The sequence below is a fragment of the Spironucleus salmonicida genome, chromosome 4 (genome assembly GCF_000497125.1).
Source record: "Spironucleus salmonicida strain ATCC 50377 chromosome 4, whole genome shotgun sequence".
In the NCBI taxonomy this organism is placed as follows: domain Eukaryota; phylum Fornicata; order Diplomonadida; family Hexamitidae; genus Spironucleus; species Spironucleus salmonicida.
In genome coordinates this window covers 67,541-80,698 of record NC_090599.1, presented here as the reverse complement: position 1 = coordinate 80,698, position 13,158 = coordinate 67,541, and the positions used below count along the sequence as shown (strand labels likewise).

The 13,158-nt window shown below is 25.0% G+C and overlaps 10 protein-coding genes across 10 annotated transcripts; 4 read left to right on the top strand and 6 right to left on the bottom strand. All coding sequences in view use genetic code 6, as the record gives it.

Moving 5' to 3' along the window:
* Nucleotides 1–27: 27 nt before the first annotated feature.
* SS50377_23447 (uncharacterized protein) lies at nucleotides 28–1,035 on the top strand (the record flags this gene model as incomplete). Its single annotated transcript, XM_067907312.1, has 1 exon — nucleotides 28–1,035. One exon carries the CDS (start codon nucleotides 28–30, stop codon nucleotides 1,033–1,035), a length of 1,008 nt encoding a protein of 335 aa, XP_067764286.1.
* A 46-nt stretch (nucleotides 1,036–1,081) lies between these two features.
* SS50377_23446 (uncharacterized protein) lies at nucleotides 1,082–2,053 on the top strand (the record flags this gene model as incomplete). Its single annotated transcript, XM_067907311.1, has 1 exon — nucleotides 1,082–2,053. One exon carries the CDS (start codon nucleotides 1,082–1,084, stop codon nucleotides 2,051–2,053), a length of 972 nt encoding a protein of 323 aa, XP_067764285.1.
* Nucleotide 2,054: 1 nt separating this feature from the next.
* SS50377_23445 (uncharacterized protein) lies at nucleotides 2,055–3,248 on the bottom strand (the record flags this gene model as incomplete). Its single annotated transcript, XM_067907310.1, has 1 exon — nucleotides 2,055–3,248. The coding sequence occupies one exon, from the start codon at nucleotides 3,246–3,248 to the stop codon at nucleotides 2,055–2,057; it is 1,194 nt and encodes a 397-aa protein (XP_067764284.1).
* Nucleotides 3,249–3,517: 269 nt separating this feature from the next.
* On the bottom strand, nucleotides 3,518–4,042 carry SS50377_23444 (uncharacterized protein; the record flags this gene model as incomplete). The annotated part of the gene is made up of 1 exon (XM_067907309.1): nucleotides 3,518–4,042. One exon carries the CDS (start codon nucleotides 4,040–4,042, stop codon nucleotides 3,518–3,520), a length of 525 nt encoding a protein of 174 aa, XP_067764283.1.
* A 105-nt stretch (nucleotides 4,043–4,147) lies between these two features.
* Nucleotides 4,148–4,969, top strand: SS50377_23443 (uncharacterized protein; the record flags this gene model as incomplete). Its single annotated transcript, XM_067907308.1, has 1 exon — nucleotides 4,148–4,969. One exon carries the CDS (start codon nucleotides 4,148–4,150, stop codon nucleotides 4,967–4,969), a length of 822 nt encoding a protein of 273 aa, XP_067764282.1.
* Nucleotides 4,970–4,981: 12 nt separating this feature from the next.
* On the bottom strand, nucleotides 4,982–6,529 carry SS50377_23442 (Palmitoyltransferase; the record flags this gene model as incomplete). The annotated part of the gene is made up of 1 exon (XM_067907307.1): nucleotides 4,982–6,529. The coding sequence occupies one exon, from the start codon at nucleotides 6,527–6,529 to the stop codon at nucleotides 4,982–4,984; it is 1,548 nt and encodes a 515-aa protein (XP_067764281.1).
* A 269-nt stretch (nucleotides 6,530–6,798) lies between these two features.
* SS50377_23441 (Cornichon protein) lies at nucleotides 6,799–7,203 on the top strand (the record flags this gene model as incomplete). The annotated part of the gene is made up of 1 exon (XM_067907306.1): nucleotides 6,799–7,203. One exon carries the CDS (start codon nucleotides 6,799–6,801, stop codon nucleotides 7,201–7,203), a length of 405 nt encoding a protein of 134 aa, XP_067764280.1.
* Nucleotides 7,204–7,214: 11 nt separating this feature from the next.
* On the bottom strand, nucleotides 7,215–8,054 carry SS50377_23440 (Formamidopyrimidine-DNA glycosylase; the record flags this gene model as incomplete). The annotated part of the gene is made up of 1 exon (XM_067907305.1): nucleotides 7,215–8,054. One exon carries the CDS (start codon nucleotides 8,052–8,054, stop codon nucleotides 7,215–7,217), a length of 840 nt encoding a protein of 279 aa, XP_067764279.1.
* A 100-nt stretch (nucleotides 8,055–8,154) lies between these two features.
* On the bottom strand, nucleotides 8,155–8,973 carry SS50377_23439 (uncharacterized protein; the record flags this gene model as incomplete). The annotated part of the gene is made up of 1 exon (XM_067907304.1): nucleotides 8,155–8,973. One exon carries the CDS (start codon nucleotides 8,971–8,973, stop codon nucleotides 8,155–8,157), a length of 819 nt encoding a protein of 272 aa, XP_067764278.1.
* Nucleotides 8,974–9,016: 43 nt separating this feature from the next.
* On the bottom strand, nucleotides 9,017–13,099 carry SS50377_23438 (uncharacterized protein; the record flags this gene model as incomplete). The annotated part of the gene is made up of 1 exon (XM_067907303.1): nucleotides 9,017–13,099. The coding sequence occupies one exon, from the start codon at nucleotides 13,097–13,099 to the stop codon at nucleotides 9,017–9,019; it is 4,083 nt and encodes a 1,360-aa protein (XP_067764277.1).
* Between the last annotated feature and the right edge of the window lie 59 nt (nucleotides 13,100–13,158).

Below are 13,158 nucleotides of genomic sequence, written 5' to 3'. Positions count from 1 at the left end.
ATATAACAAATTTTCAAATTTCACTAAATGGAATAATCATTTGATTCTAATGTTGATGGAGATTTGTCTAACAGAATATTGTAAAAATATAAAATGTTATTAGACACTGAAGCTTAAAGGCCAACTACAATTGGTGAATCTTTAGTTGATTCAACAAGATCTGTATAATTTATGCCTTCATTAAAAGATGTTGCAACATCTTAATAATAACTTAATGATTTTAATTTAGGAGATTCGGGGTTGCAAGAGCAAAGTTAAGAATATAACTAACATTTACACAAGTCTCCATCTATTGAAGCACAAACATTAAATTAAATAAATGCTGATAATAATAAAATTGTGACATCGATACGATAACGTGCTTAAGAGTAGATTAATACTTTAGAGAAAGAAAGAGATGCAATAGTTGCGTAGTCTCGAGACTCTATAGGCTAGTTATAAAATGAACTAGAATCAACTAAAAAACGACTATTATCTTTATAGGCTGATCATTCTAGAGCATTATAAGATATAGAGTAGTTAAAGCATATTTATGAAACAAGATAAGCAGGTATTTCCGATAAATTATAGTTAACGGATAGAGAAAATGATGCTTTAAAACAAGAAATTAGGGCTACTAGAGAAGAAATGAGAGTATTTTAAGAATAATAGTAAAAATCATTTTAAGAAAGACTTAAGATAGCAGAATAGAGTCAAAGAGCTATTAATGCATAATTGGCTTAAAAGGTTAAAGTATTATAGTAGCAGTTGTAATAGGTGGATGCAGATAAATTAAATTTGCTCAAATCCGCTGCTGCAGATATGTGCAAACTTAATGATTGTATCGAAGGATAAAGAGATCGTATTAGTTAATTAAAAGTATTGAGTAAGCAATAATAAGCCGAGATACTAATTTTATCTCATGAAAAGGAAGTAAACTATGAATAAAATAAATAGAATATAGATGAAATATAGAGCCTGCGACGAAGGAATGAGAATTTAACAAGAGAGTTACTAAGAGTTGACAAAATGATTTATGGAAAATATAAAAAGTGAAGTTTATGTATTATATTGTATTATAATATAATAAATTTAAAGAAAAATGTTTGATAGAGACTACTGCATTCGTATGAAATCAATTATTAAACTTTAAATAATTTTTGTGGGGGGCTTATTTATGGTTCCACTGTTACTTATCTCAACTATTTATGTCTCATCTGCTTTTGGATATTGTAAATCATATACTTTGGAAATGATTGATTAACAAGTATTGGCAGAAAATTTATCATCACTCACAATAAATAATGGAGTAACAGTTATCTTAAGAAATAAAATTACAACAAATAAATAAGGTATATTTAAGGCTGAGTTATTCTATGATATTAATAGTTTATAGATTTCACCAAAAAAAGCTTTATTCCCGTGTGCTAGAGCTGAACTTAATGTTGATAAGTGTAATGTAACTCATATTTTTGTTAGAAATGCTGGTATTTTAAGACTTAATATTAAAGACGAATAATTATTTGAGTTGGATATTAATTCTGGTTAAACTGTTTCATAGTTTAGTTATTCGAATGTGAACATAGAAAAAACAATCAAATTTCAAGGTACAGGGTTTTTTAAATTTTAAGGATAGGTATAAAGTAGCACAGATATATCAGGTGCATCAGGTCTATCATTATCTGGAAAATTTGAAGATATACTAGCTCACATTTCTGGTAACTTTTTTGGTAATTTCACTAGTTTTAAATCAGTTATGATTTTTTCACCAACTATTTACACTTAGCAACTAGTATGTGTTCCCATTGAATAACTTTAAAATAAATGCATTAGAACATTAAATAGACATTGGTAGGGAGACTCTGGTATTTATATTTATGATGATAATAAATTAGTTGAAGCTTTTGCACGAAATTTAGAAATTCCAGGTACTATTCTACTTACCAATAAAATTGATGATATGTATGAATCATGTATAGGAAACAAAGCAGGTGATCTAGTTATATAGCTATAAAATAGAGGTGAAACGGTTGTGGTATTATACAGTAACGGAGTACCTAGTTAATGTAAGTGACTCATTTAAGTTTTGCATTGACAATATCGTCCATCTTCTAATTTTATATTTCAAGCTCCTATAGCTAAAACTATAAGCTTTCTAGAGACAGCTCATCTAATTATTACTCTTTAATAAACAATTATTTATCAATAGTTTTTTGTTCCATGGTAATTTGTTTCAGCAATATTAACTAATTATCCACTTCAATTTATAACTCCTATAATTTTTATCGGCATTAAAATGTTTATTCATTGAGGTAGTCAGTTTAACTACAATTTTTATTATACAGGAATTAATGGTCTTCTAGTTTTAATTTTTATTGTTCTTTATACTAAATAAAACTCTAAAATATGTTTTAGAGGTTTTTCATATCAAATGTATCAAAAACTTATTCAAATTATTTTTAATAGTATTAGCTCTATATTTTCAGGTTATCACATTAGTTTAGAATCTTAGTTAAATCATTTACCTATAGCAACTCATATTTTTAAATTAATTAAAGTTATAAGCGCATTTAATTCTCTAAATTAAGTATTTTCTCCCCTAAATGTTAATCTTAAATTTCCTATAAAACATTTTTAGCATCATTATAATTTTTTTAAACTAGTTTTAATTCAATTTAAACTTTTTATGTCTATATGATTATTTCATCATTTTATTTTACACATTAAGCGGTCTTATCCTCCAACTACTTCTTTTAAACCAGAGCTCTAGTAATTTTATTGTCTAAAATGGAATTTTGACTTTAAAAGTCCTATAAAATTCTAGTTTTCTTGTTCACAAAATCATCAAAATTAGTGTTTTTTAATTTTTATTCTAATTCAAATTTAATCTCTAGTTCGCTTATTTCATTCTTTAGTGTTTCACATGATTTTAATAGCAGGGTATTAGAGTTTTCAGCATTTCGTTGTTAGTTAAAGCACTCTTCTTCTTTAATTAATAGATTGAATGTCTTCATTGCATCTTACATTTATGTTTTAGCAGTTCTTTAAGCTAATTATAAATCACAATACTCTTGTTCTAGAGCAAGAAGTTTGGATGAGTTAAAATTTTATTTTTATTTTATACTACTCTCTATTAATTAAATTTACTATTAGAGTTCTTTTTTCTAAATATTTAGTGTTAGTAGCTCGTTAGTGAGAATTTAAAGTTACTTAGGGTCGTAATCTTAATTGGTTCCGTTGTTATTGAGTGTTCTGTGTGGTCGTTTCATTTTTATATTATTAAATAATAAGTGATTATAGAAAAGTAAATTTGACTAGCGTATCTAAAGCTATTGTTTATATATAATTGCAGTGATATAATTATTTAATCAATATTATTTATATCCTATTATATTATGAAATTATACTATACTATATACTTAATATAATACTACTCACATATAATACATATATAATTATAAGAGTTCATAATATATACTAAATCATCAAATATACTATAGGATAAAATAACATTTATGATACAGACATCAAAATAACTTCACTGGTCAATTTACTTCACTTCCAAAGGTTTCTTTGGCTACTCCGAAATTTCTCTCTAATACAAAGCTGTCCAGTATTGTCTTAAGTAAAACGTACAGAATACACATCTTATTAAAATTAAAATTGAGAATATGCTTATGATAATCCAAAAAGTTGGCCCAATAACAAACGCAAAGCAAGGACCTGTTTCCACTGTGAAATTTACACCTTCAATTTCTGTATGTGGGACTTTCATTATAGCAGAAAGTGAGATTATTGGATACCATTTCCATTTTTTCATCATTGACTTACATTATTCTACTGTCATTCCATCAACATCACGACAATCAAAAATATAAACCTTCTGGTTTTATACTAGTTACATAACCGTATTAAATGTTGTTTCTGATTAATATTCTACTTATATTTCTGTAACTTATCCTGCTTTGTTAATGGGACAATAACCAGAAGCTGTTATTGTAAACTATCCATCTTAGATAGTGACGCTTATAAGCGGATACCAACAAGAAAGAGCAAGAATCATTTTCTGTAATAAGGAAAAGGTCATATAAACATACTATTAAAGTAGTTTTTAGTTTCGGATTTTATTATTAATTATTTACTATAATAAATTTATATTGGTTAAAAAATGGATTAATTCCGCAATTATCATGATAATATTTTAATTGGAAGAATTTAGTCACCATAGGCATCGGTCGATCATAAAAAACCAAATTGTAAGATAGTTAAACCTTTGCATTAGATTCATTTATAGTAAAGGAAAAAAGATCACGATAATGCGTATTTACTTGATAATATTGTTAATGCTAAGACTTTACTAACCACATATTCGCCTATTTATAAATAGGTTTCTACACACATGCGAAAGAATAATGACTATATACGTAATGAAAAGATTAAAGAGATAGAAAGGGTTAATAATTTAGATAAATAAAGAATGCACAAAGTTAAAAGTTCGTATGAACAAAGAGAATAAACTCTGGTTTATAAAAAATCTAGATAAATTTTGTTTGTTAGAAGTAATTCTCCTTAAAAAGAGTTAAGCAAATATAGTAGTTATATCTAAACGAGATAACATGACATGTTTCTTAAAAACAAGTTTAAAATTGTGAATAAGACATATTAATAAGTAAATAAGTAAGTTGAGGAATACACATAATTTGATGGTGATTATTAATCATTTTCTGTTAATCAAATCCCAGAAATAAATTATTTTGATCATTAGAATTTACAAGATAAATAAATAGAAGAGTTCTAGTAGGAATAAATATAAGAGGAAGAATGTAAAAAAGATTATCTATAAGATCAAATTAAATTGTATACTGATACTAATAAATAAGAAGTTACTATCACAATTTAAGAAGAAATTAATTCTAGCGGAAACTTTGAAGAAGTTTTATATTTTGATATTTTTGATTAAATTATCGATATTACTATATTTTATCAGTGAATTTAATAATATTCATATTTATGCAACAGCTATTTCTTATTTCTAATCAACTCTGCCATTATCTTTTATTTTTTTCTAGCATACCTTAACCAATGAAAGCATATCTCTCTTAGACTCTTTTTCGACAAAAAGATCAGGTCGAGTATCTTTTATACTATCAAAATCTTCTTTGGTTTAAATTACTTAGTCCCTACTCCTTAGTAGGCCGAACTCCACGCCGTCACGTATTGTTAAAATTTATAAATATGTTAACTAATTATTAATTAATTAATTCTTTTATTAACTTTCATCATAAAAATGTTTAAATGACTGTGCTTTAACCTAATCTTCTTCTGATAAAGCAATATTTGTAGACATGAACTATTAATAACCATTCATTAATAAAATTCTTCCTAATGAGTCTAAGTTTACTATATAGGGATTTTTCTCAACTAAATTTATTATATAATTTTATTATATAATTGCATTTTTAAGTAATCTTTTCTATGTTAATCCTTTAAAACATAATTTAAAATTTAGCCATAGATTAAAATACGAAAATGGACCAGATACTTATGCATTATTGACACCAGAATCCTCTTTCGTAAGAGTACCGGTTTTTAAAAGATTAACATGATATTACATTAATTAACACAAAGAAAAAATAATATACCCCGCACCGCCTAATAATGTCAACATCATTATCATGCCAAATATTCCTAAACCTTTCAAGTTAGCAGGAATAACATCAATATTTACAAATGCTTATATCGAATATATAATTATGGTAAGATTAATCAATATCATCACAGATAATTGAATAAAAACTATGAATAACATCAAATAAAACAATCCATGGTTATGCAATGCAACATCTGTACCTATCCAAGCGCAAAAATGATCATACCTTTATATGCATACATTTGATATAGATGCATGGGTAGCTCTTAAAGGTCGATAAAATCGACAAGTTGAACAATATTTAGAATTAAAACTATATCCCTTCAACTAAAATTTTAATGGTGTTTCTGGTTTATGCAATGAACTTAATATTGTTAGCGTCATAGATGATTCTGATGGTAACTATGATTAACAATTTGATGAAATCTTTAAGTCTTTTTAGGTTTATGGTAAAGCACGTATAGTATTGCTTTTAGATTAAATTTTTTCATTTAATGTGGCTGTAAAACTTTCTAGTAATTCTTTTCCAGGGATGATTCCTGGATCTGTAAATGCAGTAATAAATACACTAAATAAAGCAAAAACACACAATATGCAGGTTATAGTTATAAAAGCTTCACATGCTCCTCTATAAATAAAAATATTAGATGCATCTTGAATATTATATAGAAAAGCCCAAGAAAAAATAGAAATCAATACAGGGCTGAGCAATCCTATCATTGAATATATGGCTTATTAAAATTTAGCCCCAATTACTATTTAACCGTTTAGAAAAATATGTAGATTTCCTAGTTTCATGATATTTGGAGTGGTAACAAATAAAAGGCTCACCGCACTTATGGCATACTTCTCCATCTTCGACATCTTTAAGGATATAATCTACTATTTATTTATTGTCATTTTTCATGATATCTACATCAGCTCTCATATCTAAGAGTGCATTAGTCAATTTACTATAATATTTATTAAAATGCTTCATAAATTCAACTAAATTATAGGTTGTATAAACTGTTTCTTACTTAACTTATACGATACTGTCCTATAGATTATCTATTTTAGAAGAATTCACAGAGGGTTATATATTAATAAAGCTGTCCATTTGATAACTAATGAAAAATTGTTGTTTTATTGATATTATATAATTTTATTAATTAAATCCTGTGCTTAAAATGTCTATAACCGCTTGGGTTTTGGCCTTCTTATTCTTTTTAGCTCTAGGTTATATTGGTTTATAATTATATTTATACAATTTATAGATGAACGTTTAAAGCCCTCCATACGACACTAGCATTTATGCTGAAGCTGTTAATAAATTTTGTCAGATAGACGTCTATTCACCTTTTGTGTTTCCATTTTTGTTTTTAGTCACAGGATAGTGGTTAGGATTACTATTAAGCTTACCTATGTTAGGTTTGAATATTCATAGAATAGTAAAGAAAGAAATTAAAAGGCATTCAACAGTTATCTATTAAGTGGTTTAAAATGACAGTAATATCACTCTTGGAAAAACTTTTAATATGTTCATTGTATGGGTATATTGCTTGATTAAGTTCATCTTAGTATTGGTCTTATGAAAGTGATCATATCATTTTATTGACATCATAGTCAAAAATTTTTAAATATCTTTTATATCATTACTACTACTTTAAATTGTTTATTTTTCTCTTATTGGTCTGAAGGTCCATATAGATCGATTATTCTTATCTTTAATACAATTTGAAGCTTTCCCATAACATTTTAACCAATTATTAAATAAAACAGCATTGCTTGTAAATGAAAATGCTTCTTCTAGGATACTGATCACAAGATTAATAAACTCGGGATCTAGATAAGAAATAGCTTTAAAAGGATGGATATTTGCTCTATGTATGATTTCGGATCTGAGATAGTTTCCAACTCCATTAAAGTATCGTTAGTTCATTAAAATATCTGATATATTCTTGTCTTTAAAATTAGTTTTAAGTACTAAGACTTTAAAATCTTCCTATTAAAAAATCGGATCCGGGCCCCTAGCTAGATTATAATCACCCAAATAGTAATAAACAGTCTGTGGGTTTTTAGAAACAAGATTAAGATGCATGTTTTTGTTTTAAAAACTTAGTAAAGCGTTAAGGTTGGGTGTAGAATCTATAGAGAAATATCCTAATAAGCCGAATCCTATAATTATTGAGAAATCATTTTTCGTTTATTAAGTTGTAAATGTTCCAAAATAATTACTTTACTATAATTTCTAGACAGGCTCAAATGAGATATTTAATTTTAGCTGTTTTCCACGCTGATCTGCATGAATATAATACTCTCCATTAATTTATAGTGACTGTTACTTATCTGAAATTTACTTTTATTAAAATGCATTGAATTTAACTGTGGAAAAGTTGTTATTTATCATATTTGTAATTTATCTAACTTCAGGATGTTCTGGCATTTAGTTATAATAAATATATTTAGTATATAATTAGATATATAAATGTTAATATTTTATAAATATAAATTAATAAACAAACGACAAAAAATAAGAAATAGAATCACTCTTAACAGTCCTCGCAAAAACATTCTATACCTTAACTTTTTAGGTCTCCACGATTTTTAAAATCTAATGTTAAGTTTCCATTATCCACAACTCGATAAAGTTATATTTTTAAATTATCAAATGATATTTTAGAGGTAGCACGACAATTATGATTTATCATGCTTGATATTTAATACAGGCCATCTCCGATCATCTATTAGTTATCATTCATAATAGGTATTTTTCTAGTCATATAAATTGAATAAATATACTAGATTAGTTCATCGCTAAAAATTCTTTTCTTAAGCTGAGATAGATCAGAATCTATGTAAAAATCATTTTCAAATTTATTAAATAATGTTTAAAAGTCAGTAAACCTTTCAAGGATCATTTCCAAATTATAAGGCCTTAATAAATTTTATGGCTTAGTATACTATCCAAAAAGCTCTAATGATACCATAATTGCATTATTAATTGATTTAGATATCACTAGTTATCTAAAACTCGTTTTAAGTATATAAAAAACTAAATCAGCTATTCCTCTTTCAAGTTAACATAACATAAAATGTTTAAAGCAATCTTAATCTTTGCAGGTTATACTACACCAACCATGATTACATTTATTACAGAAAATCATGCTTGGGCGTCCACAAGACTAACAAAAACCAATTGTTGGTACAAAAATTATGGGTTATTCCTCTAAGATTGCCTTAGACTTTGGAAAATGAGTCGGTTTTAAAATTATAGATAGAATATTGTCATCATATTAAGATTGTTAGGCGTATATGGACGTATTGTATAAAATTTTATTTATTCGCTATAAACGAGAAGTCATTTGACATAATACTATATATTAGAAATTAAATAAAATAGTTAAATCATTGAGAGCAACGAGGACATTGTTACATTCGTTCGGCTATATGTATTTGATCTTATTAATTATTTTCTAAAGTCTAATCAATTATATTTTATCTATTATGCAAGCTAGTCTGCGTCTCTTCTAGGCATTACTAATGATAACTATGTCCACATGGGAAACAAAACGTTAAATTTGTATTTTCTTTTGTATTAATTTCTACTTTGGATCCATCATATAGCTATACAGTTACTAAATGAGTCTTAGGTAAAATATCAAACGATGATTATCCACATTTGCATAAATTAGAAACTATCATACCTTTCTTCTTCTCATTTTATTATTGGTATTGATGCTCTATTAAGTCTTACTAAATAACAGCAACCATAGCTTATTTATAACTTAATTGTAATTCAATTTTCAGTAATATATTCTCTATTATTTTTTATGTGTCACCATAATCTTCATTACGGAATAACTCTAAGTATAGTTTTAGAGTTGTTTATGGGTCCGTAACTTTTACAAAAGTATCCACTAATAGTTCATACACTTTGGTTTTAATATCTTTATCATCAATTTTATATATCAATTAAAGTATGTCCCCACAAATTTGAAAATCTTTATTAATATGTAAATAATCATTAATAATATTCATTTGCTTATAAATTTTATCATATTGTTAACTTTATATAATTTATTAAAGCTATTGAAGTAAGATATCGTTTAACTCTTTATTAAATTTATAAATTTTAAGCAGTGGTAACTTTAATTCTATATCCTAGATTTACTTAACTAATGGAATAATTTAATCTTTATTTAATAGTGTTTAAGAGATATTTTATTCACCTAAAATTAATTATTTTATTTACGCAGGCGTCTATGTATTAATAATAAATTAAAAAATCTGAACTCCATACATACTTTTTGACAAATGTGCTTACTCTGATACACTTAATGGATCTTAAGAGTTAATAAAAATTAATTAAGAAATATTAATATCATGTTTCAAATTTTTAGATAGTTTTTACTTTACATAATTTTAGAGTTACTAAAAACTATTTTTATTTTATACTAAATCTGCAGCAATAGTAAGATCATAGTTTATAATAAAAATGAACAAATATTAAATTTAAGCTTGTATTAAGTGTGAATTTTATTGTAATAAATTGTAACCTTGCAATGGATTTTAGGCAAATGCATAAACTAAAAATTATAAAAATTCAGCCGGTGATATATATTCGTGTAAAGTTTATATACTGATACTAAATAACTAAGATAGTATTTTATATTGAAGGCTATCATCACAGATAGAACATAAATTTTCTAAATATATAGTACATATTTATGTTTTCGCTATTTTACTAATATCTAGTTAAATAAAATATTCAATATTTTTAGAGTTATTCAACTCTATATCATTTTAAACTAATAAAAATATTTTTGATAAAGTATTAAACTAAATATCATTCTTATTTGTATCAGTATATGTTTAAATTACTTCCTATAAATAATCAGTTTCAATATTAATTATTTTTAATATATGGAAAATAGAAATAACAATATTTAAGTATAACTAATCTTCAGTAGGTAATATATGCTAGAGTAAAACTTATATTTAACTATCTGTTTAACAAAGTATAGGTATATATTAAAGATATTGTGAGATATTCTCATAAGATTTTACTTTTTACTTAATAATCTATTTTTTGCCTGTTTTAACTTTCAATAGACTTGAAAATATATGAAACCAGTCTGTTGGGTCAAAATAAGTGACATCTAAATTAAAATTTTGATATATTTCAAGAATAAGAATACAAATGACTTATAGCTAATTTACATTAAATGACAATTATTATTTGTCTAATACAGTTGATTTAGCAAATTCAATCAAGGATATGCTCAAATTATTTTATAATCCATTAGGTATTTAAGGTGCATATATAAGTTGTAAATAAAAATCTTTTGCCATGTTTTCATTATAGTAGAAAAACAGTTAAAACACACTAAGTTAAATACCCTTGATATCAAACTATGGCTAGGATAGTATAAAATAGTCTTTAATACGAGTAATTAATTAACTACAAATACTATTAACAATGTTGTTATCTGATACGCTCAAAATGGTATTTTCTTTATACTCTCTAGATATATATTTTGAATTAATTTACCCTCCTAAAATAATCTAAAAAAACTATATTATAGCCTCTAGGTATCCTTCTAATTAACTGTAATTAATAATAGATTGTTAAAGTAATTTGAATATATTAAATTCATTATCATAGAAAAATTCAGGGCACTCATTATTTAAAAATAGAAATAGTAATGTTATAGGTAGAATTTTGAAATATTTTTTTTTAATAATAACAGACAAATATTTTTAGTAATCTTTCTAATTCATAGCATTAAAAATTTAAATTTAGTCGAAATCTGAGTCTAGATAACTTTAGAATACCAAATAAGTATTAAAATCTAGCGGAATTTAATACTTATACAACAATATTGACATCTATTAAGAATAAATTTTATTTAAAAATTTCTATTATATATTTAAATTGGTTTGCTATTTGAAATACTGATTATTTAGATTAAACAAAGAGCATAAAATAACTATAGCTAATATATTAGTATTAATAAATTATACACATATTGGGTGTTATTCTAAATTCAAATTTTAAATTAATTAAATTTAGTTAAGATAATTACCTTTAATAAGAACAGCATCAATTATTTATTACGCTAAGTTTATATAACTAGTAGAATAAATTTTATTCCCAACTTTACCACTTAACAGAATAATTTTTTCATTTTAAAGAGTTAAATCAGTTGTTGTATATTATACTATATTTTATCTACTAATTTTGTGAATAAGTAAGTTAGCAGCTGAAAGAAATTACATATTTTCGATTTATTTTTAAACTTTTTACTAAGTATTTAACAGTTAATATTATAATATAGATGCTTTTTATGAGATTTAATTATAACTAATTAATTCAAAGTTATTAGTAGGAAAAAAACTTAAAGCTTAATTGTACTTATAAACACATAACTTTTGACTGTAATTCTCCTTGTCAATAATTTAATTTTATAATATATCCAAAATTAAATATGTAGAATATCCTAATGCTAAAACTAAATTTGGGCTAATAAATTTAAAATAAAACAGTAATTCCTCTTCTTAAAGCTTTAGTGTATTAATTTCTGTAAATTAAATATCATCTGGCTACATTCCAGATTTAGCTGAAACCTTAAACAAAATAAGTTAAAAATCTGTTTGAACTAGAAGTAAAATTTAGCCATCCTTTTAAATCAATGAAGAATGAGATATTATATTAGAATTCATTTGTTTCTAGAAAATTTTGTATGGTTTATAAGTAGAATCTAGACATAAAACAAGCAATTCTTCTAAAAGGGATACGACTACCAACATTGAATATGGTTGATTATCTGAAGTATAAAATGGTTTCAATCCATCTAATTAGATGTTAATTAATTTAAATTATTTTATAGCCTATATTTAAGAATTTAAAGATGCAAGATAAACAGTCTATATTTTTTATTATAATGAGACCAAATATAAAGTAGATTAATCGGCAGCTAAAAAAGATAACTCTCCATCTCTATCTATAACTTCATGGCCGCTGATAAATATTGGTAATGAACTAGCCAAATATATAGATTTAAATAATTCATATTTTTCTTTAAAGACCTTACCTGTTAGTGTTTTCTACAATGTGTAAACAATAATCTAATCGGCTGTAAAAATAATTATGGTTGAATTTTAATCAAAAATAATAACCTGTTAAATTTTCTTTTGTATATTTATCGTGAATTCAGGTTGACTTAAATTTTTCTTTACATAAATAAGTACTTTACCTTATTACGTAGTGATCACAATATATTGTTAAGATGATGCAAAGACTCGTGGGACTTCTTCTAATATAATATCTTGTTTTGTAACTTTCAGTATCTCATCCAATTAATGTTATTAGTTATCACTATTTAATTCAAAATTTGTACCCACATCGTGTAACAGAGTACTAATTGATTCATCTGCAGGAATAATAGATAGTTTACTATGAAGCTCAGTTAGAAAATTTTCTTACATAAAATAAATCAAGGTTATTTCTAGTTTTATAATATAATAATGTATTAATTTGTTTCTTT